Here is a 25,599-nt window from a genome sequence, read left to right on the forward strand (position 1 = left end):
TGGCTGGGGATGCATTATGTGCATTTAAACTACTTCAGTCAAACAGCATTCGAGAGGAGATAGGCTGCTGAACAACACATGGAACGGGGAGTTATCTGTGAGGAGAACTCCATGTAAAGCACAAGTTCTGTGGCAAATCTAGTGCACATGTGTACAGATGATACATGTGATACGTTTCTATCAAATGCTGTTATCAGCTGACAAATAAGTCCCACTGAATTAACACACTTCCGTCCTAGCAATTTTTTTCATGTGTGAATTGTATGTGTACTTTTTATATGTAGTATATGTGTTAAAACATAATTGAAGTGCCAAGTGCTCCAATTTATTTGGAACGGTGCTGTGTACTTTTCTCCAAATCATTGTGAAATTGGATATACTGAAATACGGTACAGTACCATGTGTTATATTTTATGATACAGATAAGCCTGTAAAACGTGCAGATTTGGTGATCTGGTGTATCATGTTGTCTGAGCTAACACAAAAAATATCTCCTGCTACCAATAGTAGAAGTATGCTTAGCAGTACGTCTTCTCATAAGAGCTTCACTATAACATCTCTAGAGGGTAAAAATGGAAGAAATAGATATATTTTGGTAGATATTTTAGTTTGAATTTTATTTTACTATTAAAGTGTATCCACTGAATAAGAGAAGATCTTTGTTTTGTCATCTTCGTTATTTTAAAACTTTTAAAATGGAATAACATTTTAAGATGAACCATCTAAAATAAATCCCGGATTTAGGTATACCTTTGCAGTGTTATGCATATGTATGATCAGCAGCTACTTTTGTTGCTTTCTTCATTTCATCTGTGAGATTTGCATCTTCTCTATTTCTCGCTCATTCAAAATGGAACTGAACTAATTGTGTTTTAACAAGGTCTAGGGGGGATGAGTGTTGAGACTAAGCTAATTATTCAAATTCCCTCTATAGTCAGTGAATGGAGTGATACAAATAGTGTAATTCTATCTCAGGGCATGTGCCTGAAAGTGAATTGTCTTTTCAGAAGACTTATCCCTCTACACAGATGGAACAAGGAACATATGGCAATGTGTAGTGCGAGGCAATCTCAAACACCTGTCTGTTTCTTCAAAGAACACCACCCCTGGTTGTAATTATGTCATTATAGGAACAGTTTGTGCATCTCTTATCTTTAATGTTATTGCAGTGGTGATTTCTTGGCTTTGGGGCGATTGAAGCAGTGGAAGGGTTGAATTGTATCATGCCTTTTTGTGTATCGTTTTGATCATCTATAGTGTGGGTGTAATGACCTACAGAGCTCTTTAAATAGTAACAGAATGAATCTAATGGATCAACAGTATTGTTTTATAATCTGCATTCTTTTTTTTTCCATCAGTATACAGTTTGGTTGTTACCTATGGAGAAGCAGGGTGCAGGGAAGGGGTACAGAAGACTGCTGGCAGGCAGACTTATAACAGTGCTATATTGATTTCACTTGGGTATTTCCTATTTTTCACATCTACACCATCTTGCTTTTTCAAGCTGTTCAAATATTGCTAATATATGTCGGAGAACAGTAAAAGCTGTACCAACTTGTATGCTTTTGTGGAGCCTAGCAACGTTACAATCTCACACTCGATTAATATTTATTTATGTAATTGTGGGGTGGGTTTGCATGTTCCATTGTTCTTTGTTTCACAGGTGCATTTTAAAATGTCTTTCCATAGCTAACTGTGCACCACCGTGCCAAAATGGAGGAATGTGTCTGCGACCTCAACTCTGTGTGTGTAAGCCAGGAACAAAAGGCAATTCCTGTGAGGATACAGTCATGCAAGACACATCTTCTACTGGAGGCCGGAACCCTCCTGTTGTTCCCCCGTGGCCCATACCCCAGCAGGCTGCCCAGCAGGCCTTCTCCCAGAAGGTGCAGGTCCCACCAAAGGTTGGTCCTATGACTCAGATGGCATTCACCATCAAGCAGAAGCCTCCTGTTGGATTACCTCAGCAAATGCAACCACAGTAAGTGTTTTGTTTTTAAATTTATTTTCTCTTTCAAAAGAGGTCCAGTATGTTACATCTATAAAATGTTGTTCTTTGCAAATTGGAAACATGACTATTGTAGAAGAATTCTTTTTCCTCTGCCTCCAGACTTTATATTACTTTGATTAGCTGAAGTACTTCAAACAAGTCTGAAATTTCTCTGCCTCTAATGTTGCTTTTTTGAATATGTATAATTTGCTTCAGGACTGCATGTGATATGGGAAGAGAGGGAATACACAAGAACCTGATGATCAGATTGAATGTTGACAGTTCTAGGTGTCTGAAGCAGCTACTGTTCCTTCAGCTTCAGGTGAAATCAGAGGCAAAAAGTGTATCCCTCCTGTAACAGATGTTACTTCTGGGTAGCTGTAAGCAGGATGCAGTTGTTTTGCTTCTAGCCATGAGAGCAAGATTCTTGGGACTGGGAGTTAAACAGTGTATTCCTGGGTCCAGAATTATAAAAAATAATTATTAAAAAAGGCTGAGGCCAGAATGGCAGTGTAAGGTTATAGTAGACTGCACTGAAGTAGTTACATGATCCTGATAATGAAGTACACCTCTGCAAGCTGCTTCTCAGAGTAGAGATCACTGGACACTGCCAACAATGTCTAGTGCTTTCAGGTTGCCTCTTTGTTGGATTCCTACCTCCTAAACTTATCCAGTTCCTTTTGTGGGTGTTCCAACTTGTGCTGTTGTGGAGTCATAAGGAAAAACAGCTTCATACATGTCATGTAATAGGAAGAAGGAACTTAACTGATTTCCGCTAAGGTTCTTAACCTCTTTTCAGTATGTAATTTGAGAAATTTAGAAGGTGAAGCAGAGTGGGCTTTAAGAACAAATGGATTCGGAGTTGTAGGACAGAGAGATTATCACCTGATTTTAATTTTTTTTTTTTAAGTGCTCTGGGCCCAGTTTAGCTCTATCAGAGAAACAGTGTTATTGGAGTCACTAACATGAAGGGGATATTACCACTAAAATCATCAGACTTTTCACTGCTCCCTTTCATACAGACCCAGCAGGACTACTAGTCCTCAGCATCTGGCTTCTCTGCTTTGTTCCACAAAGCTCTCTGTAGTAAATCATTTCAAAGAAGCCGGGCAATTCCTTTCTTATCAGTACTTATTCCTGTGTGCCTTCCTCCCTCTTTTTCCCTCTGCATAGAAGTATTCTCAAGGATCTCTTCCTTCTGTTCTGAGAAAGGCAAGTTGTCCAAATTGGGTAGTAAAATGTACTTTAATTAAAGAAAAATGTTGTTTCCTATTGCCTGAAAAAAATCTGCCCTTTACCACATATTCTAAAATGATGCTTAGGAGAAGCTTATGGATATTTGCAGTGAAGACTTATCTGCCTTTATTGATGGAAATTCTGAGTTCAGGGATGAAGTATTCATCTCACATGAAGAAAGGTGATAATGAATTCATACTTGTCTTTACTTGTGTAGATCACTAGGCTATGACTTTCAGTTCTTCTAGAGAGCTGTGATCCTCGCAAGCTGCAAAGTGTCATGCTTCACCAAAATCTGTTCCTGCTCACAAGGGACAATATTCCAGATACAAAGGAGCAGACTTTGGACTTAAGAAACCATTATCTGTTATCCAGAGAGCCTCTGTACACTGCCACCAGCAGTGCTAACTCGTGTGAACTTAGTTAATATGACCCTTCTTAACCTAAGGATTTTCTCCTAGCTTTAGAGAGACTTTTTTAAAGTAAATAGGATTGTTAGTTTTTGAAATCACATGAAGATCAATCATTTTCATGCAGCTTAATAGTGGAATGGGAGAAAGAAAAATCGAGTCTTCAGAGGTATGAGAAATCCAGCCTACAACCTTAGAGGGAGACAGAGAGGAAACGAGCTGTTTGACAAACATACCTAAACATGCAACTTTTTGTCTCATGTGACTTAACTGTTGAAATTGGTGCTAGCGGTAGTTCTTATATAGACTAATAGAAAAATTTACAGGGCTAAAAGAGAACTGAGGTCAGTTCTCTACCCTTAGTGGAGAGCATAATCTAATTCGTACTTCAGTTCCTCCTTTAAATATCATGGGATTTTTCTGTTCTGTATGCTGTTCAAATCTTTTTGGAATAGCTTTTTTTTGTTCCCACTCTTAGAAACCTATGCAAGGCTATGGCAGGAGTAAAACTATTGGCTGTGGGTGCTGTTGATACAATAATCTGAACACTGCTGCTATGCTGAGTTGTCAAGGCCTGGTAAGAGCCAGAGCAGAACCCAAACCTGGAACACCAAAATAAGCTCCTACAGTAGACTTGTCTCTACAGCACTTTTGTTTTACCATTCTATGTCAATTTCTGTTTTTCAGTTCAACTTTTCTAGTGACTCATTGAGATACGTTTTAATGAGTGTTTATGGCATTACAGTAGCAATGATATTCAGGAAAATAGGAAGTTCGCATTTCTTCTTAGTGGTCTCTTTTCGAAGAACAGGGTGCTGAACAGAAGGAAACCTGGAGAGAGATTAATTTCCTGGAATATCTTGGATTTAGAACACAGGCACTGCCATAGCCCTGGGGTGAGGATGGATGTTATCAGGTACAAGGTCTCATCTTTGAAGAATGTTAGCAGAAGATGTAATTGAAAACAAATGGTGTCTTGGAAACAAAGGTCTGCTTTTTATTGAAACCTGTTGGTAATTCTGATCTCAATAACAGATTTGCTTTGTGGTCCTGAATTGCTGTGATAGCTCTGATAGTAACTCTGAGCATCCCTTTATCCCCTTCACTTCTCCTTCTCTCACATGTTGGCAGCAGCATAGCCCCAGCAGTTTGATTTTCTGTGTTTACCAGCTGTGGGAGCAAAAAATAATGGATGGGGGAGGAAGGGAGAGAGGACCTTTTGTTTCTTTTTTTCTCTTTAAGCTTTCCATTATGGCGTCCAAAATAATAGCATCAAGCTCAGTAATATACTGAAGTGTCTGTGTTGTATTTTTCCTTCAGCCAATAGCAATTGTCTCTACAGACAGGCTGCTAATGGAACTGTGAAGTGATAATGAAAGTTTGAGTTGGCTTTTGCACTGGACCAAGGTCATCAAAGGAGAGGTAGATGTACAGCCTTTAGGTGACAGTGTTGGGATTATCAGTGTGTCTGATGCATCTAGAAATACACTCTAGAAAAAGTCCCTTTCAAACTTGTATTCCTGGGTTACTGGGTTTAGTTTTGTGCTATTACAAGCAAGCACATCATTTGATAATGTTAGTGAATCTGATTGACTTGTGTTTTAAAGTTTTTTTGTTTTTTTTTTTCCACCTCTGCTCAAGAAAGTAATTTATTTTCCAATAGTTCTTCAGTCATTAATAGCTGAATAAAGACCAATGTGAGATCGATGTGAACTTTATTAATAACCAAACCTGAGAGAAGAATTGAGCATACTGTTGTAACCTTACTGAAATTGCCAATGGAGGACACTCGTAACTGAAAAATGAATGTTCTTTTTATAGTCTGTTCATAAGCATTTGGCCTTCCTCAGGGTTAAAATAAACAAAAATGCCACCACCAAAAAGATCTCTATCTAGTTGAAATTTTTATTGTTGCACATTGTGGTCGTTACACTTCGTGGCTTTGTGTCTGCCTCTAAAGTCTGGCTCTGTCTTCTCTGTGAGTTCTCAAGAGGCAGTTGTAAATAGTAACATCATCCCCTAGAGCTGCACAAATGCAGTTCTCTCATGCAATCTGTGTTCCAGTTCTTGGCAGTTCTGGTGGACTCATTCCACTGTGTCAGTATCTTTCTTGATTTGGAAAGCCCCAGACTGGATATAGTACTTGTGATGTGGTCTTGCAAGTGCCAAATAGAGGTGAATAATATTCCTTTGACCTGCTGGCTGTGCTGTTGCTAGTGCAGTCCAATACATATGATTGGTGTTCTTTGCTGTGGGGGCATGCTGCTGACGTGAGTTCAGCTTGTCCACCAAGACCCTGAATCCTTTTCTCCAAGGCTGCTTTCCAGCAATTTCGCCTCCAAATCTGTACTTTTGCCTGGGGTAGCTGCATCTCAGGACTTCGTGTGCCTTTGAACTTGTGAGCCTGTCAAAATCCCCCAGCCCTCTGGTTCAGCAGCCATTTCTTCCAGATTGAAATTGTGCACATAGTTGTGGACGCTGTGTTTTTTTCCCCCTGTAGGGGTCATTAATAAAGATGTTGAACAATACTGGTCCCAGTATTGATATCTAAGGAAAACAGCTAGTTACTCACTTTTGCCTCCTGCCTATTGGGTTTTATGATTGATTACTGCCGTTTCAGTCAGGAAGTATTGGCAGCTCTTTCCCCTACATTGTAATCCATTTTACCCATATTTAACCAAATTTTCCACAAGGAAAAAGAGGAGACTGTCAAAGGCCTTACTAAAGTCTGGCTTACAAAAATTAATCACACTTTCAGGCACTGAGCTAGCCATCTCATCACAGAAGGCAAAAAAAAAACAAAACAACTTTAAGCTAAAACTAGAATGTCCTATTTTGGCCTTGTATATTCTAAAAGCTGTAGTTCAGTTGTATGTACTCAGAGATACTGTTTCCTTTTGAAGCCAAGAACTCATATACATTATCCTTGCTTTCTTCAGAAGATGCAGTGTCTTCTCTTAGGGTACGTGGGGAAGCTGGAAAGGATTGAACTGTAATTCCATTGTTGATGTGATATCTTTAAAAGTCCATTTTTTTTCTCCTGAGCAAGATAATTCTGTATTAGTGTTCTTGTGGCTTTTTTCCTTGGTGCAAGTCAGGTTTTAATATATTCACTTAAGTACACACATGTTCTGACTGAAAAATGTAACAGAAACTTGAGGATACTGACTGTACAGAAGGACCTGAACAGATCTGTGGTTTAGAGCCATGACTATTCTTTTTTAGGTACAATCATAGGAAGTTACCTTAATCTTCAGAGCCTTTGCCATGGGCTGCTAGTTTTTGTACTCCTATAGCCTAGTGCTGCGACTGTTTGATTTAGTATAAGGAAAAATATATATATATATATATATATATATATATATATATATATAAATCCTGTGAATTCAGATCAGCACACATGCTTTACAACACTGGTGAATTGCTACTTCTCAGATTTTAAAACTTAACTCCAATGATCAGAGATTTGTCTGTCAGTTCTTGTACCCACTGTTTGTGTCACAGAGAGGTGAAAGACTTGTGCTATGTCTTCAGTTAAGCTGCTGGCTGCATTCCTTCGGGACTGTCTAAAATGTGATGACCTCACTGTTTTCTTGTTAGGGTTTCACTAACACTAGGTGGCTCCACGGGGAATCAGGAAAATTCAGTTTCTGTCACAAGCTACTCAGTGTGAATTCTAAGGTGTGTTTGCACAGTGCTTTGCGTGAGAGAACTGCTCCAAAGAAGTGTAGTGTACTCTTGAAGGTATTCTGAAACATTTTCTTCTTCATGAACTTGAAAAGCATATGTATATGGTATACTTATCCAAGCTGTTCTATAAGGCATATTGCTTTTGAGAGAGTCATTGTGCTTTCTTCCAGGAGTCTCATCAAATGGAACACATCCCACACAAGGTAGACTTAACTTTTAAACTGACTTGTCATTGAGTTGCTTTCTTTTGAATGGTACTGCAATACATCCACACTAATGTATATTATTAACTGCAAAACACAAGTGGCATAAGTATGCTCCATGTATATGGAAATAATTGCTACTGCTTTTCAGGGAAGTGAGTTACTTCTAAAACTAAACCAGTGCTTTCAGTTCAGTTGAAAAGAGGAATGTAAGTCACTATTCCAAACAACAGCATTTCTCAGTTTTTCTTCTAGTTCAAAAAAGCATAGCAAATGGATTTAATGAGTGGTCTTCGGTGTTATTTTATTGGTGTGAACTGGCTGATATGTGATCTTCTACTGTGGTTTTTCCACTTAAATAGTGCTACTATTATTTTATTTTTTCCATCTATTATGGAAATATTTCAGGAGATGTTGGCAAACAATATGTGATTTAGTACTTAATAGTCACTAAAATTGTTGGAGTCTTCATATATTCAGAGCTGAAAGACATGTCGCTTGTTGGGGCCTTGAAGATGCCTGAGTTTTTATGAGTAGGTAGCAGCATGTTTTCTGTTCTAGTAAGAGGTGTTTACTTGATTGAGGTGTTCACTTGTTTACAATTTGAGTTGGTGTAAAGCTTTTAAAATGCACAAGAAAGCTACTTTGAAGTAGCTTTTCTTGGAGCACATATGATTGATTAAGCTAATGGGAATTATTTTCATGTCACTTTTATTGCCTCTATATGCAGGTGCAGGATTAGTTCTCAGGAGGGTGATTCACAAAACTAATGTCTATTTTTGAAATACATCTGTAATTTCTAAAGGAAGAAAATCAAATTGAGGATAAGGGTTCTCACTGGTCTGAACCAGAGAAATAGTATTTGACACTATTCTGTCCTTTAAAAAATGTTTTTGTTTGTGGATTTTCTTTGTGTGTGTTAAAGTAATCAATGAATCAGTGGTATTTTGAACTTTGAGAAATCACTTTGTTCTTAGTATCAGAAATCTTGCTTGTTATTTGATCTTCAGCCCTTTAAAAATTAACTGCGGGTATCACCTCATATTCTTATTTTTTTTGTCTTGGGTATTAGTATAATTTGGTATTGTCTAAACACGTGGCTTATATTGAGAGTTCATTTTAAATAACCTTATTAAATAGATAGCAAAGGCATAAGGAGCAAAGGCAGAAGGAACCCTCCAGGGACTTTAGTGATCTTACCATTTTACTCTTGTAGCAGATAACTAGATAGTTCAAGCATTTTCATTCAGAGAATGATGTGCGCTGACCTCAGGCAAAGACAGACGTATTTTCAGGATTGAGCCTGTCTGATTAATTACAAATGCCTCATTGATTTCTCATCTATGAATAGCTTGCTTGCCTCGCGATTTAGGATCCCCAAGAGAGACATGCTTCATTTCTAGTAAACTCATTTTCTTCTTCACTGCTATAGTCTGAAAACTTTTTTTTCACTGTGACGCAGATATCCCTACTAAAAGTAGTGTCTACTTTGCCTAAACTTCATGAATGTTTTCTAGGATTTATATACATCCTTGTTCAATAAATTCCTCCCAGGAATCTAAAACTGCTGGATTCAGTTCAGTGTGTAATCAGTTGCTAATGTAACCACTACTAGGAAGGGTTTATTACTCGTGTCATCCGAAGTTGAATTTTCAAATGTTACTGCTCACCAGTATATGGCAAGAGACAGATATTTTTTTTTTAATTTCTATTGAAGACATGATCGTAGATTCTGAAGGACACGACAGCTGGAGGAAACAAGATCTTCTATTGCTGTTCAGACATAAGTTGAAGCATTTTACCAGCCAGTATTCTACCAGAGGGGTCTGCAGTAAATCTTGTCTGTCTCCCCCTCTAGCTAATTTTTTCCAAGTTATCTTGTAGGGTCCATAACATCACTTGGTGATATTAAAAGGAATTTTTTTCCAGTTTGGAGCATCTTTTACCACAGCACACAGACTTCTGGGGCATTTTATAAGTGGTTTAAAAACAATTTAAAGAGAATACTTTTTGTGGTTGCTTTGTGTTTTCTGTTATTAAAAAGAATGCTAAAGACACAATTTTGTACTCACTGTGTCAGGGAAATGAGTTTCAAAAGCATAAGTCTTGAAAGGAAGGCTAGACAATACTAGTACATATTATGTCATTGGGCAGTAGGTGGCAAGCTTTGCTTTTCCTTCTACTTAAGTTTTATTTTCATGTTGCACAATGCCAGAATTTTGAAAAGAGTGGTTTGAATTCACTGGAATATGTCTTTTATTGGCAACAGATTTTTTTCTAGCATCTATGTTCATTGTGTGTAATTGTTTTTCTATTGAATGCTGAAGTGAAGCCTTTTTTCTTCAAATGGCAGAAGAATACAAATCAATACGTGAGCTCTATTGTATTCTCTTATGGCTTCAGCAGAAAGATTATTAACACAAATTAAAAACAAATGAATTGCAGTCACAGTCAGCCTCGTGTTACTTGATCTCTGTGCTTCTCCTGTTTAACTAATAGGTAGTGTGCTACAGATATGAGGTGCTGTAATCATCACTGTCCCCCTTTCAAAACATGTTCTCAAAATGACACTTAGGCTTCTAGTTCTGTAACTAGTGGCTAAGAAGGAAAATTACTGATGTTCAGTTTTTCCTGGTATGTTTAGTGCCTCCCTTATGAAATGTTACCCTGAGATTGCTGTCCTCCCAGAACTCAGCCTGTGTGTTGTGTTGGGCTTGGGGAATAGTAAAGCAACAGCAAAGCGCATAGTTAAAACTGTGGGTGTGTAGAGAAGGAAGTGATTGATGCTTGTACTTTGCTGTGGATTGCCATTAATGCCCCATTTCTGTTAAGGCTTCTTGCCTTGAACCCATCACCTGGTTTACTGTGGATTAGGAGCCAGCTGTGCATATGTACCAAAGATACAGGGGGGCCCAACACTTCTTCTCCTGTGCAGTTTCTCTAAGACATTGTCCAGCTTAGACATTCTCTCCTATTTTCCAGGATAAATTTACCTGTTAGACAAGGTAATTTTTTTTTAGTTTTCCTGCAGTGGGTAGGTTGGAGCTCTTATTGCTTTGCTCTATGTATGTTTTTGTAATTTCGTTCTGAAGTAAATTTAAAAAAAACATGGTGGCACCTCTCACATTTTCCCTCTGTCTCCCTTTCCCACACACATAATTTATAATAATCTTTTTCTGAGAATAATTAGCTGTGTTAAATCATTGAATCTTCTTGATTCCTAAACTTAAACATAAAGACATAGATGATTATATAATTATGTCATTGTAGAAATTACAAAACAGTGATTTACAGGTGTTTTGGTTTTTTTTCTGTCAGAGGTTTCTGCACAGGGGTCTCCTTATGTAAATGGCAGCTCTGTGAGTTTATATTTTATTGTGAGGCTTTGTGTCCTTACATTGTCTCTGATGAAGATCAGAAGCGTAGCGTTTGGGGCTAAAAGGTGGATCAGATGTAATTTGAAGGTATAGTTGATTTAATTACTGTGGTAACACTAGGCATACATGAAGGATCCTTGGCATCAACCAAAAGTGAAACCCAAGTCTTTTGAGACCATTCTGATACTGCAGCTATTTTCACTTCTGTAGTCTTTGGCAGTGCTATTGATGTATGCCTGGGGTGCATTAAAAAGAGCGTAGCCAGCAGGTCAAGGGAGGTGATCCTCCCCCTCTTCTCTGCCCTGGTGAGGCCTCATCTGGAATACTGTGTCCAGTTCTGGGCTCCCCAGTACAAAAAAGACAGGGATCTCTTGGAAAGAGTCCAGCGGAGGGCCACAAAGATGGTGAAGGGCCTGGACCATCTCCCCTATGAGGAGAGACTTAGGGAACTGGGTCTGTTTAGCCTTGAGAAAAGAAGGCTGAGAGGGGACTTGATCCAGGTTTATAAATACCTGGGGTGTGGGAGCTATAGTGGCGAGGCTGGTCTCTTTTCAGTAGTGCGTGGGGACAGGACTAGGGGCAACGGGCTGAAACTCCAGCATAGGAAGTTCCGCACGAATGTGCGCAAGAACTTCTTTACGGTGAGGGTGACGGAGCACTGGAACAGGCTGCCCAGGGAGGTGGTGGAGTCTCCTTCTCTGGAGATATTCAAGACACGCCTGGACGCCTACCTGTGCGACGTGGTGTAGGCAGCCTGCTTTGGCAGGGGGGTTGGACTCGATGATCTCTAGAGGTCCCTTCCAACCCCTATAATTCTGTGATTCTGTGATTCTGTGATTCTGTGTGTGCTAGAACAAGAACTGGTTCAAAGGTAGTTACTCATCTCTTTCCATTGCCAGGCACTGAGTCAGCCCTCAAGAGCACCACCATTCATCATTCTAGGGGAATGTAGTCATTGGGTTGAAAGAGCTGAAGTCACTGTTTAGTTGAAATAGCTGGTCTCCATCAGGATTGAAATAATTTCTGTTCTTGGAGATGGTTTTGTGATGAGAGTGATATCAGTCTTAGTCCTGGTGTCCTTTTTGAACTGTGCTGGCACACGTTTTAATACTCTTGGCCATGCAGAGTTGGAATGCTTATAAAGGCAACTCTGCAAGTTTCTATTGTGATCTTTCGGCCTATTCTTTAGCTTTCTAATAACTGGAGCACAAACACAGAGCCTTTTGTTCGGCTTACTCCAGTGAAGCAGATTCTGTCTGTAAGCTAAAGGACAGTTTGTAGTTAACTCTGTTGGACTAATTTTTTTTGTTATTGAGATTGTAACAGACTAGGGTCTAAGTGGAGTATTGGACCATGGCCTTACTAGGTATTGTGTGAAAGGTAGACAAAACCAACATTGTTACAAAATAGGCTGGCTATCTGATAGGTTAATTGGCCTCACCTTGGTATAAGAAGCGTGCAGCTGATGATGGCAAACTGCCTTGAGGGAAGCCTTTTGTGTTGTGGTTGACAAAGCCTGGTCTCTTGTCCCAGCTTCCTTGTAAGACTTTTTAGATCTGAATGTTTGTGAATTTGACAACTCAATTATCCTTTCAATGGTCCTTCCAGGTTATCCTGGTTTTTCTGGTGGGTAGAGTCCAATGTGCTGCTGAAAGGTCACTGCACGTATAGTGTACTTCATGTGGCATGGTGTTTTCTAACTTCGGTTCATCAAAAGGAGTCTGCTGAACTTTCGGTGTAACTAAATTTGTGGCCACCAGAAAAATAAACACATACTCAAAGTAATCTTGAAAGGATAAATTACCATCATCATAAGGTTCAGCTGCGCAGTCATACAGTTTGGATTATTACAGTTCCTGAGATGGTACTGCTTAACTGTGTGGGAACATCTTGTTTTATCTGTACTTGAACTATGATCCAGTGAAGTGAAGGTCTTACAAACAGGTATTTGAAGGCACTGTGTTTTCATTAGCAGAATTAAGAGAAAAGGGCTTCTCAGACAGGTAGTATCATTTTGATACAGAGATTTGCATTACAGGGAGCAACATCAATCCCAAAACAGCTAAAGCTTAATCTGGAGGTTTATCTGTGGCAAGAGGTTTGCCACAGATAAGAGGTCTGTGTGATGACAACAGCTGATTGGTTTATGTCTTTATCTGGCTTCCATTTGTCTGAGAAGAACTTCAGTGCAAGAAATGACTGATCAGTGCTGGAGTAATAATGGGAGAATGTTGTCTTACTTTACTCCTGTACAATTTCCTATACTGATATCATAGAATTGCTCACATTGGAAAAGACCTTGAAGATCACTGAGTTCAATCACAGACTAACCATACTACCCTAACTCTAAGAACCCTCCACTAAATCATGTTGCTGAGCACCATGTCCAAACAGTTTTTACATGCATCCAGGGATGGTGACTCAACCACCTCCCTGGGGAGCCTACTCCAGTGCTAAACAGCCCTTACTGTGAAGAAGTTTTTCCTGATATCCATTCTAAACCTCCCCTGGTGCAACTTGAGGCCATTTCCCATTGTCCTGTCACCTGTCAGCAGTGAGAAGAAACCAACCCCGTTCTTGCTGTAAGCACCTTGCTGATTGGAAGAGAGCAATAACGTCTCCCCTCAGCCTCCTTTTCCCCAGATTAAACAGCCTCATGTAATAGCTAGTCTGGGCATTTCACCCCTTTTTCAAATTCCCTCTGGGGAATGGAGATGCATGTTATTCCAAGCTATTTCTGTAGCTGGTTTCCTTTCTATTAGGGGAGCAGGTTTTTGTTCTAACTGCTTAGGCTAACAGAGTCTTAAAGGAAGGGCATGCATGCAGTTTTCCATAGTCTTCCTTATGTTTTGCTATCAGGCAGTTATTAATGCTTATGAAGTACTGCTTTGGCAGACGCTGCTGTTTCTTCTTGAGTTCTGTCATAGTAGATAGCGTTGAATAATTCTAGTAAGAAGTTGCATGTGGAACCTTCCATCCGGGAGAGTAGAGAGGTCTAGACTCACAGTTGCAAATGCAGTTTTGCCTGCAATGATTGCATGTTTTATAGCAAAACTCCTTTGGGAGATGTCATAGGGAGTAAATCTTCAACCTACTGCATTCTCTGCTGGAATATGTTTAAATATTTTCTACCTTCTCTAAAGAGTGCTTTAACTTTATCCAACAGTAAAGACATAAGCTAGGCCTGGTAGGTACAAACAAGCCTACAGTTCATTTGACCTTCACAACACCTAAATTGCTTTATGAGGATGCTGCTGTCTTACCCTTTTCTCTGTAATGTGAGCTGCATGTGCTTTTTCTACAAGATGCATGGCTTATTCTTCCCAGGATGAGGTGACACTGCTGCTATCTGCTTAACTGATGCTTACTTGGACTGTGTTGTCATTAAAGAAAAATAAATGACCTTGGGGAAACCCAGTGATTAACTGTTGTTCATCTTCACTTTCTTTTTGGGAATTTTTTTTCTCTCTCTTGGAGCTCTTCATCTTTGACTCAATTTCTTCTTGTGTGTATTTGGTCTATGTGATCCTTGCACTGTAATTTCTGCCATGCTGTGTATTTTTGAAGCATTTTGCACAGCAAGGCTGGAATCCTCATTGGAGGTTTACTCTGTAGTGGTAGTATTCTGAAGAGGTAAATGTTTAATGGAAACAAAGAGCAGATAAAACTCTCCCTTTTCTGTGTTTTAAAACGTTTAGAACTGCAACCACTGTTAGTCATTGTGCTTGCTTGTAAATGGTTTCAAATAGCTTTTTCTTAGAACAGCCATTTTAAAGTTATTCATAGTAAACAAGGTTGTTCTAAGAAATGATTGAGCTTGCAGTTGTTTAAAAAGTAGTTATGGAAACTAGCTGATGAGTCTCAATTTTAAAATGAGCGTTCTTTGCTTTCATTGGCTGTGTTCCCTTCTTGGGAATGTCATACTTCCTTCATGTGCACTCTGCAACATTTTCAACTAATTCAATTTTATTTATATGGGCAAAATATTCATCCTTAGTAAGATACGTTGAAGTCTATTGTGTGGTGTTGTTGTTGTCTAAGCTATACAATCATGAAAAGAATCTCTCTGTTCCAATGTGGAAATGTGAAAATCCACTTCTTTTTAAGTTTGGCAAAAGAAAGCTTCCTTCTTGAAACAAGACCAAGTGTGCCAAATTTCAGCTTGAGTCTCATAAGCTGATGGATTCTTCTCAGCAAATGTTAAAAAGCATGTCCAGAATGCTCAATGGTTAGGAACTTGGGCTTAGAGGGGCAGAGTTCAGTAGGCACGATTTTCAGTTTGTTAGATTGCACTGTAGACATTGTACCTCTTAAGACCATTTTACTTAGATTACAGCATTTAAAAAGTATTTGAATAGTCTTGTTTTCTTATTATTAAAAATAATAATGGGGGAAGATATCTGGTCTGAAAGAACGAGACCAAAGAGGTAATAAAGAAATGTGTGGTAATAGTCAGCTTTTCTATTCAGTATTTGGCTGCACTGTTGTAGATAGAAAATTCTGTGGGAATGTGTGTGAAATGTCTCTCTTCCCACAAGAAAGATTCAAAGTCAGAGTTCCTTTCAGATGCCGAGAGGGGTAGATTGTAGGTCTCTGTTTAATAGTTGTCAAGTTGTTTGAGATATTGAGCTTTGTGTGGCTTTGCTAAGTTTGCATCTCTTGATAATATTTATGAAGTTCTAAAATATGAGTGACTCATATCGGAAGTACTTCATGTTCTGATTTTACAGAACATAATACAGCTTTCTGAAAGATCTTTTCAAAACTTTTCCAACTGTATAGAAAGCACTATGCATGCGTTTTTAAATCTTCAGCTTCTTAAAATGATAGTGCTTGCTATAGAGCGCCTAGTTCTAGAGCTTTTGAGCGTACTTAGGCCAAGCTGTCAGGAAATTTTTCAGTTGTACCTTGAAACTCATGCAGTTGTTTATAGTTATGATCTACTGTGGTTAAGTACCTCAGATTATTAATTTCACATTTGGTTGTGCTGTGTGCTACCATGATGTTCTTTGGAAAATATATCATTTTAATTGCTAAACTTATTACACAGAGTTTAATTTTATAATAGAGGTGTGTATTACTTCCAGTGTCAGCTTCCATCTTTTCTGTTCCTACTTACTTCTCCTGCATTCTGGGAAAAGGGCAGGGAGCAATACTCCCACCTGGCTTGCACAGTTAAAGTCACATGCAAGTGTTCTACAGTCCATTTGTTATAATTTTCTCTATTGATTTAGATCACAGACTTAAGTAAAATAAAATCATCAGATTTTGCAGGCAGACTGACAAAAAATGCCAATTTCCTACAGAGAGTCTTAGTTCATAGAAACTACAGTTGTGAAATCAGGTGATCAGTAGGCTGGAAATATATTTTATTCTTGATTATTTTTAAAGTTAGGAATTAGACGCTAGGAACTACACTGCAGAGACTAATACAACATACGGTAGGGGTGAAAACTATGGGTTGTTGTACAATAAGATGCAGAAGAGAATGTGAGAATACTTCAAGGTCTTTTCTAAGGATGCAAATATTTTCAAGATCCAGGTGATTCATTTTAATTTTATTGCTGGAAATTGCTGGGTACTTCATGCTTTTGAAATTGAGCAAGTTTTTCAGGTGCTGGTAGATTTTTGTCTTCTGTTTTTTCAGGAAGATACTTAGCAATATTTTTTCTCAACTAAGTGTTAAGATCCTTCTGCTGCATCAGAAATGGAAAATGTTCTTGACGAGTAACTTCAAGATATTACACAATAGTAGGTGATGTGGTGATAAAACTGTAGAATCATAAAATGGTTTGAGTTGAAATGGAGTTTAAGATCAACTAGTTCCAACCCCTTGCTGTAGGCAGAGATGCCTCCCTCTAGATCAGGCTGCTTGCAGCCCCATCCAGGCTGGCTTGAGAACACCTTCAGGGAGGGGCCCAGTCGGGTGGATGCCTCAGTAAAGAATTTCCTTCTAATATCTAGTCTAAATCTCCTCAGGTTTAAAACCATTTCCCCATGCCCTGTCTCTATGTGCCCTTATAAAAAGTCAATCCCCAGCTTTCCTGTAAGTCCCCCTTGGATATTGGAAGTCTGGTATAAGGTCTTCTCCAAGCCTTTTCTTCTCCAGTCTGATGTCAGTCTGTCCCTGTTGGAGAGGTGCTTCAGCTCTTTGATCATCTTTGTGGCCCTTCTCTGCACCTGCTCCAGTGGTTCCGTGTCACTGTTGTGTTGGTGGCCCCAGAACTGGATGCAGGACTCCAGGTTGGTTCTCACAAAAGCAGAGTAGGGAGGCAGAATCATTTCCCTCATCCTGCTGGTCACACTTCTCTTGGTGCAACCCAGGATGTCATTGGCTTTCTGATCACTGCCAGCTCATGTTGAGTCTTTCATAAACTGATGCCCCCAAATCCTTCTCCTCAGGGCTCCAAAATGGTTGAGAACTTTAACAGAGAAGAACTCCCGCTGATCTTACTGTCTTGTGGGTTCTGTGGTATTCATCTTCTTTCTCAGAACTTGTTCTCCTCTCAGATACAGACCTTCTCTCAGAAATACAAATGAGGAAGGAGGAAAAAATAGTACTGAACTTACTTCACAACTTCTCATAGTCTCAATTTGAATTTGATCGCCTCCCTTCCCCTGATTTATATGAACAGACAGGATTTATATGGACAGGACAGGAAATCTCTAGGGTTTGTGCTCTCATTTGTAAGGCTGGTGACGATCATCCTTCATGTTACAAGTTTGGTCTGATGAAACTATTAAGCTGTGCCTTCAAGGAAGTTGAGAGCAGAGAGGAGGAAAATCCAAGTCCATTCTTTCTCATCTGCTTCCCAGTGATAATGCTTTTTGGACACAGATATGAGAGCTGCAGGCTGGGGAAGCCAGACCTACCAGTATTATGCAAGGATTCAGCTGATGTGGTCTATCACATGATGGCTCTATCCCAGCATGAGAAGAAAGGAGTGATTTAGTGTAATGTTTCCTGCAATCAGAGGCACTGTTAGAAATAAAGCTATTCTCCCTGTTTACAGTCTCGCTGGTCTGTGCTTCTCTTTTGTAAGATTAGTTTCTTCTCTAAGCTCTGTGGCAAAAGATGTGGACCTTTCAAAGTTAAGCTTTCAAGCATTTTTATTTATTTTTAAGTTGAACTTGATATTTCTTCATGGTGTCTTGCTTACTGTTGTGTATATGTGTTACACATATTGGTGGGAGTGAATGTACTTAAAGCTGACAAACACACACACACATCTATAAATTTATATGTCTGTATTTAGGTATATCTAAGCCTTTTGATCTAAGGTTTCCTGTTGTGACACAGGAGAAATTTGGTGGCTGATACAGAGGGGAAGTTGATCAAAGTCCAACTTGACATGCTTCCCTTGGAAGGTGGGCTGCAGATTTAGGATGGTACAGCCATTTCTCCCAGCAGAACTGATCTCATGGTGGAAGGCTGCCTGACCAGCAAGTACCGAGGGGAGCTACTAGCACATCTGCATCTTCTAGTAAGCTGATAAGAGGACAGAATCAGCATCTTTCTCACTTGTTTCTGTGAGCGCATGTCAGAGAGCTGACAGTGTTTGCATATTCTTGGTTATGTCATGTGCCTAGTATGCCTGTAAACTTGAATTGACAGAACAGGACTGAGGCACTTAAAGAAACTAAGCCTGAAGTAGCATTTGAAGAGCTGAAGATGGACAGCAACTGCTACATATTTCTCCCTTCTTTCAAAAGGATTGTTAAGCTCAGGGGTTCTGTATAGTTATTCATTTTTACTGTTGGTGATGTGTAGGGGTAGGAACCTACAGTATTTGTTGCTGGAGTCAGCATCTCTGAGGAGTGAGAACTGCCAAAGGGCAGTGAAGGTGTCAAGAAATATCATCCACAAGAATGTTTCAGTGTTGGAAGTGGGAAATGTGCACTTTGAATGCTCATCAATTAAGGTGGCTAAGAGACCTGGAAGCATGCAGTGGTGTTAGATTTGCAGTTGTATCCACAACTTTTTGAAGTTGTTGTTTTATTAAGATAAAGACTAAATTGATTCATTTCAAACCAAAGGCTGCTGAGTTCTTCAGGCTTTTTGAATGTGATGCTTAGCATAAGCCTCGAAAAGGTCTATCTGTTACAAGTACTAGTTTCCAGAAACTCTGTGGACCGTGTTCCACAGGGCGGTTCACACAGCTTCTGAGATGTGTAATTTGCAAGCCAGCTGACACCACAGAGTGAGTTGTGATTCATGGTTCTCAACATATAGGTTTTTATCAGGGTGATCGTGTGGTAGTGGTTTATTTTGCTGTTATTTCTACCATGACAAATTATCTCATTAGATTGTTTGCGATATATCTATATTCTGGTATGAGTGTAAGATCATTCAGTCTCTCTGTAGTTGTGATGCTTATTGGCCAATACAGAAGAGATTTGCTATATTTGCATGGTTTTTGACAGTAAGTTGCCAAGCTGACATACCTGTGTATCAGACGCTAGCTAAAACAATATTTTTAAACTGACGAGGTTGTAGATTTGAGTTATACATGTGAATTGTTTCATAATAGCTTCTGTAAATGTTTGTTTTTCACAAGTATTTTTTTCTAGTAATCATGAGAGCATAAATAGTACGCTATAAGCACCTCTTAAAAAAGAAAAAAAACAACAGAAAAACAAAAGCCAACACATACCCCTAAAATTTTAGGTGTCAATTAAAATCTAGTTTCATGCTTCTAACTGGCAGAGGTGCTGCAGTAAGTTTTAATAAGCTCATACGTATGTGAGCCAGTGGTATTTATTTACTTAACATATTTATTTTTTATTTGATTGTTCATGTAGTTCACTAAGCAGTATGTTATTTCCAGATGCACAGTCTATGTTTCCTGGCTTACTGAGCAGTCACTGCGTGTTTTAAGATAATTTAAGTTAATGTGTTTAGGAGCTCAAGCATGTATTTCTTTGAAGTCATTAATGAGGAAAAATGAAAAGAACAGACACCGCAGACACTTCAGTACCAAAGCACGTGAATTAAAAGAACGTGAAGAGAAACTGCTAAATTGAGCCCTGAGGTTATGATTTCAAACACCTTATAACCTGTCCTTTTCATAGTTCAGACTTGCTGGAATGACAGTATTCATCTTTCATTTTGAAGAAGTCCCTTATGCAACAGAGGGGGAAAAAAGTACTGTGAAATGTGGTTTGCTTTATGCCAGTGTATTATACAAACCTGCAAGTCACAAACTTCAGCATCTTAAAGTACATGTAGCAGTAAGGCCTGTGAGCCATAGTTAAGGACCTGGGGCAGGATCAGAAAGAAGGCATGTAAGGGAAGCAAAATTGAAATGCAGAGAAAAAGAAGCAAAGTGAATTTTTGAGGAGAAATTGGAGACATCCTTAAAAACCAGAGGAATGCCTCACAGACTTCAAATTTACCTACTGCAAATAGGAAAACAAGCTATTCCTAGACCTCTGGAATGCAGTCTGGGCTTTCGGTCACAGTATTTCTTATTTTTTTTAAAGTAGGCAAAGTGGTTTAGAATAGGAGATCAAGTTCTTCCAGACACTGTTGGTTCAGATGTATGTCAGAAATTCTTCATAGCTGCTTTCTTTCAAGCTGACTTGAACTGTAGTTGGACTTCTTTTTATAAAAAAGGAATTTGATTGTTTTTGTATACTTTATCCCTGTGTTGATCACAGGCTGAAGTCAAGGATACAGTGTTCTTTAAGTTTGTTTGTATTTCACTGCATTCCAGGGTGGCAAATGCAGGTTTAGGGAACTAGAATGAAGAAGGAAGAGAAATCTTTATGTTGTGTTTTAACACTGCTTAAAGGCGGCTCCACTGGAATCAGGACTTCATGGGAGCAACTGAGCAACAAATCATATTAAGAGCAGTGTAGTGGTTTCAGTATTTCTCGCTACATGTGAAGACCACTGTACAATCTTAAAAACCTTTCACTATTAAATATTTTGCAGCACGTCTCTGGTTGTGATGTAGATGGTTGTTTTGTGGATACCTACATGAGAAGAATAAAAAATACATACCTATTCTGACCTTTTTATTCTAGTTTCCCCATCTATGAAGTAAATACTACTAAGTGTAGTAATATCACTGTTAAAATTGAGATTGGAGACAGTTTAGCTTTTATTACTAGCATCAGTGCCCTACATAAACTTCTACCTATTTTAAAAATAAGTGTGTGAATATATTGTTAATTGCAGCATTTGTTGAACTCATTAGCAGTTCAATGTTGAGTCACAGATCAGTTGAAATGTACTGTCACCTTTAGCCCTGTAATTTTTTACCAAAAATCATGAACCTGTCTCAGAAATATTATCATCCCACTATTATTTGCATTTGCTTTCTGAATGATTTTAGCACTGAGTTTTCAAACAAACCTTTTTTTTTTTTTTTTTTTACTGCTGTAAAGTCAAGCAAGCAAATGAGAAAAAGATGGCCCGCATTTAAGTCTATATTCTTTGCATATGGTTTTTCAGTGTACTTGCTGTATGAATTTTTGTAGTGATCTATATATATGCTGAGTTAATGTTGTACTGCACATTTTCTTCCTTTAATGTCTGAAGTTAAAAAGATGTATTATGCCTTTCCTGCTTCTGGGATGCTAACCTAATAGGGATATTCTTTAAGTCCTGCCCTTGTTAAATATCCAAGCAATTATTTGCATAGGTAAAATTGACTCAGTTATTAAACAAGCTGATAATAGTGTTCTAGTGGAGTTTAATTCCTGATTGTGGTATCTCTAGTTAAAAGTATAGATCAGACACAGTGTTGTTAATTTTTTTGCCTGAGTTCTTTGTCGATATTCTTTCTGCAGAGGAGTTTCCCAGGATGTGACAGTGAATAAATCTTCGTTACTTCTTGTAGCTTCAGTCAGTTAGCTGTGCTTTAGTTGGATCCTTAGCTCTTCCAAAGTAAAGTGACCTTCCTATACCAGGGATGAAGATCCCTGATACAGAAACAGGATTAAACAAACAGAATTGAAAATGCCTCTTTATTTATGACATATTACCTTGTAGGCTTAAACACAATTTCACCAAAGCTACTCATCTGAAAATAGATGATAATGAAAACATAATTACGTTGCATTATGTGCGTGCGCTTTTAATGAACAGAGGATTTTGTGGCTGAAGTCAAGACAACTAAGATTTACTAATGTTTTTTTTTTTTTTAATTGCTATCCTCTGTGCATGAATTTACTACCTGGATTGCTTAGAAAATGCATTTATGTGATTTGATACTCAAACTATTTACAGATATGTCACAAGGCTTTGGGAGCTCTGATCCCCAGTTAGCCTTCCCAGTATGTGCGACTGCTTGCTGTTGTCTCCTCTTTCTTGCTTCTTACTGCAAATAGAAACATTCCATTTTGTCATGAGTTTAAACAAAGGATAATCTTTGTTACTCAATTTTGTGGTATGAAGAAATAGACCATCTGAGTTGTTTATCTAGTTCAGCTAAGAAAGTAGTTATATATTTTGAAAGTTTAGATGTTGTAAGTGTTCTTGGCCAAATACAAACATTGCTTCTACCTCCAGAACTCTTCATCAGTTATCTATCCACCATCAGAGATACATGTTATGACATGTACTTTTTTTTTTTCCTTCCTTTTTTCCTTGCATTGCTTCCAGCTTCAGCAGATATGGCCAGCAGCACACTTCTCTTGCATCACTTGACGTTATGTGGCCACTGTGGAGGATAACTTGGATGCATATTTTGATTCTGCTCTTCCCTCTCCACCCCCTTGCCCCAACTCTCCATCTTTAGGATTGCTAAATCCTGTGGTGTAATTTAGTAAGAGCAGTCCCTTTTGAATGGCAGAGAATTGTATCTTCTAGTCAGAACAGTCTGTCAGAGCTGCTTACTGTTGATACAATATACCGTAGAGTTATGCTGAGAAGTACACATACTAAAGCTGGAGTCTGGACTCAGTCTTGAATTTTCTAAGCTTGCTTGCTATGAAGTACTATGCATTTACTTTACTTTTTTTTTTTTTTTCCTTGTTAATTTAGAAATCGTTCAGTAAATGTGGTTCAGATGATTGTCACAGAATAACATCTCACTGTTCAAACATACAAAGACATAGTTTATGCTCATGCAATGAACACATTGCACTTTTGGTGTACAACGCTTGGACAAAGTCAGTGTTAGGCTACATCTGCTAGTAATTACATATGAAATCAGGGTGCATTATGGAGGGGTAAAATGCTCTGATTTGTGCGTTTGTTGGCACATCCTTGCAATGAGAAAATTAAGACTTGCTTGTAATATATTTATTATTTGAGAAACTTGTACCCTTAGGAATTCATGTTTTTCTTTCCTGTAGTCTTCTCATCATAGAATTCTAGGGATGTTCATCTTCCAATTACATTTGTTACATCCTCAGAAATGATCATGATCCATATTTTGTCATAGTTCTTTATACAACTGATTGTACAATATGTGAAAAATTATTTCTATTTTAATCTTGAATTCATTTTGAATTAAGAGTTATTTCATATCTTTGTCATACATTATCTAAAGAATTTTGCTCTCTAACTGAAGAGCTTCCCACTGCCTGGGTGTGTTGTTGGCTCTGTTTTAGCTTTATTGGTATTAGTGCATTGGAGTCCTTCCTTGCTCTTTGTATACAGAAGTATTTGAGTTTTATCTTTTAATCCAGTTTTGTACCCTAGGAACTTCTGCTGTGGTGATGCTATTTCCTGGTTGGCTGCAGTCAGCCTAGATATCAGTAATTCTTAAGTTCAGATTGTGCACTGTTGAACAAGAGAAATCAGAAACAACTTAATCTACAATTCCAGCACTCAAACTCTTGAGTTCTCTCTTCCTGTCTAACTGCTAGTAATTTGCTTGTCTTTTATGCTTTTTCTGATTTGTACACAAGTCTGAATTATAAACCTACGAGAGGTTCCTTTTTTTGACCCCTTCTGAGAAGCTGTTATCACACCAGTAACATCATACTTTTGAAACAGTTTTCTTGACATAAGCTGTGAAAAAAATCTTTCTGCTAGCACACCTGTATCTACACAAAGCCTTGGTGGTGTAGTTACTTATTGCATTAGTTTCTTCATATTCATAACTTCAACTATCAGAATCTCAAAGATTGTCCATGATTTTTCTTTACTGGCATACATTCCTTTGAGTTGTTACACTCCTAAATGACAGACTTATGCTTAATTCAGATAAGATCATAAGTTTATTCTCAAAATGAGTTTAACTTGCTTAAATATATACTGTGCTTAAGACTTAATTAGATTTCAGGGTTTTCTGAAACAGTGTATCAAAATTTAATACACTTCTAAACCACTTATTTAACTAGAGTGACACACTGAGAAACCTCGAATGTGTTGGGAGACTTCAAACGAGTGTACTGTAATTAACATGTATCCAAGAAAAACATGTGCATCTGTTCTATCTCTTTGCCTGCTTTAAGCTCATGTAACTTTTATAATTCAGGCTTTCTTAGTGGGCTCTTGTAAGATAAGTCTTCAAAGTCTTTTTGAATTTCAAGTAAATTATATCAGCCAGCTGTTGGCTCTTTTGTTTAATATGCTCAAGAATTTGAGTAGATTAGTGATGCGTGGTTTTTCCTTTGCAGCAGCTGTGCTTGTTTGCCTTTATTGTACAGTATCCACCATGGGACTATATATTTTTATTTTTTACTGTCATTTCAACATACCTTTCTAATACCAAAGTCTGTCTCATGGGTGGATAAGATAAAGATTATCACTAATTAATGATTAATGACTAATTAAATCAGAGCTTTTTGTTACCTATAATGTCAGCATAACATTTGGTAACATGGCACTAGCATTATGGAAACAAAAGCAATTTTGCAGTAGCAAGTGAAATCTTGGTCAAGGAAGGGATATGTATTCATTTTACTGAAGCTTTCCGTGATCTACTTAAGTGTAAGTTTTTGCTATTGACTATTGTATTTTGAGTTGCTATTGCAATATAAAATGCCTTGATGGTCAACTTTTTAATGCAAAAATTTGTGAATTTGATAGTAAGTCTTGTAGAATCTGAAATTATTAAGGAGTTTGATACCAGCAAAAAAGGTCTTTTGGAAATCTGGAAGGGTAGGAGATGGCTGGCAGGATGGGTATATATATGTGTGTGTGTGTGTGTGTATATGTATGTATATGTATGTGTATGTATATATGTATACGTATATACATATAGATACATATAGCTGAGAACCTATTTTAAATCATCTAGATGTTGAATTAATTCATCTGGAATCACGAAGAGTTTCATCGGTTAAATGTTAGTGAATATGTGCATAAAGTAATGAATTATTTGTGTCTTATGTTTGTTCTTTTTAGGGCATAAAGAGGAAAGTGTAAATTTCTGTTAGTACGGGACTATACACTCATGTCAGTTTCTTGTTTATCTCTGTATCATGTTGAATTTTCCTAGCCTTCATATATAATGCTGCCTTATGTTTTGGTCTATTTTGAGGGTAGTTAATCATCTATGAAGGTTTTGTAGGTTTGTATGAATTGTATTTTGATGGTACTATGGGAGGGAAGCAGACCAACTTTCCATGTTCATCTTATTCTAAAGAGAAGATCTGGTAGAAGAGCTTTCCTTCTCAATTATGTAATTCATATTTATACTTTTCTAGGAGTGTTCTACAAATTAAATGAATATTTTGAGATATGCTTTTCTGCTTCTGCAAGATCTGTCTGCAAGAGCTGTAGCTTCCTT

At 38.1% G+C, this 25,599-nt stretch overlaps 1 protein-coding gene across 7 annotated transcripts in view; it reads left to right on the forward strand.

The window, feature by feature from the left end:
- The window catches only part of LTBP1 (latent transforming growth factor beta binding protein 1), a 174,039-nt gene that overhangs the window by 13,218 nt on the left and 135,222 nt on the right, over nucleotides 1–25,599 (forward strand). For all 7 annotated transcript variants that reach the window (XM_072331460.1, XM_072331464.1, XM_072331458.1 and 4 more), the window contains exon 3: nucleotides 1,690–1,981. In XM_072331460.1, coding sequence (XP_072187561.1) covers nucleotides 1,690–1,981 — 292 coding nt within the window. The remainder of the gene's footprint in view (nucleotides 1–1,689; nucleotides 1,982–25,599) is intronic.

This window comes from Excalfactoria chinensis, chromosome 3 (assembly GCF_039878825.1).
Source record: "Excalfactoria chinensis isolate bCotChi1 chromosome 3, bCotChi1.hap2, whole genome shotgun sequence".
Classification (NCBI taxonomy): domain Eukaryota; kingdom Metazoa; phylum Chordata; class Aves; order Galliformes; family Phasianidae; genus Excalfactoria; species Excalfactoria chinensis.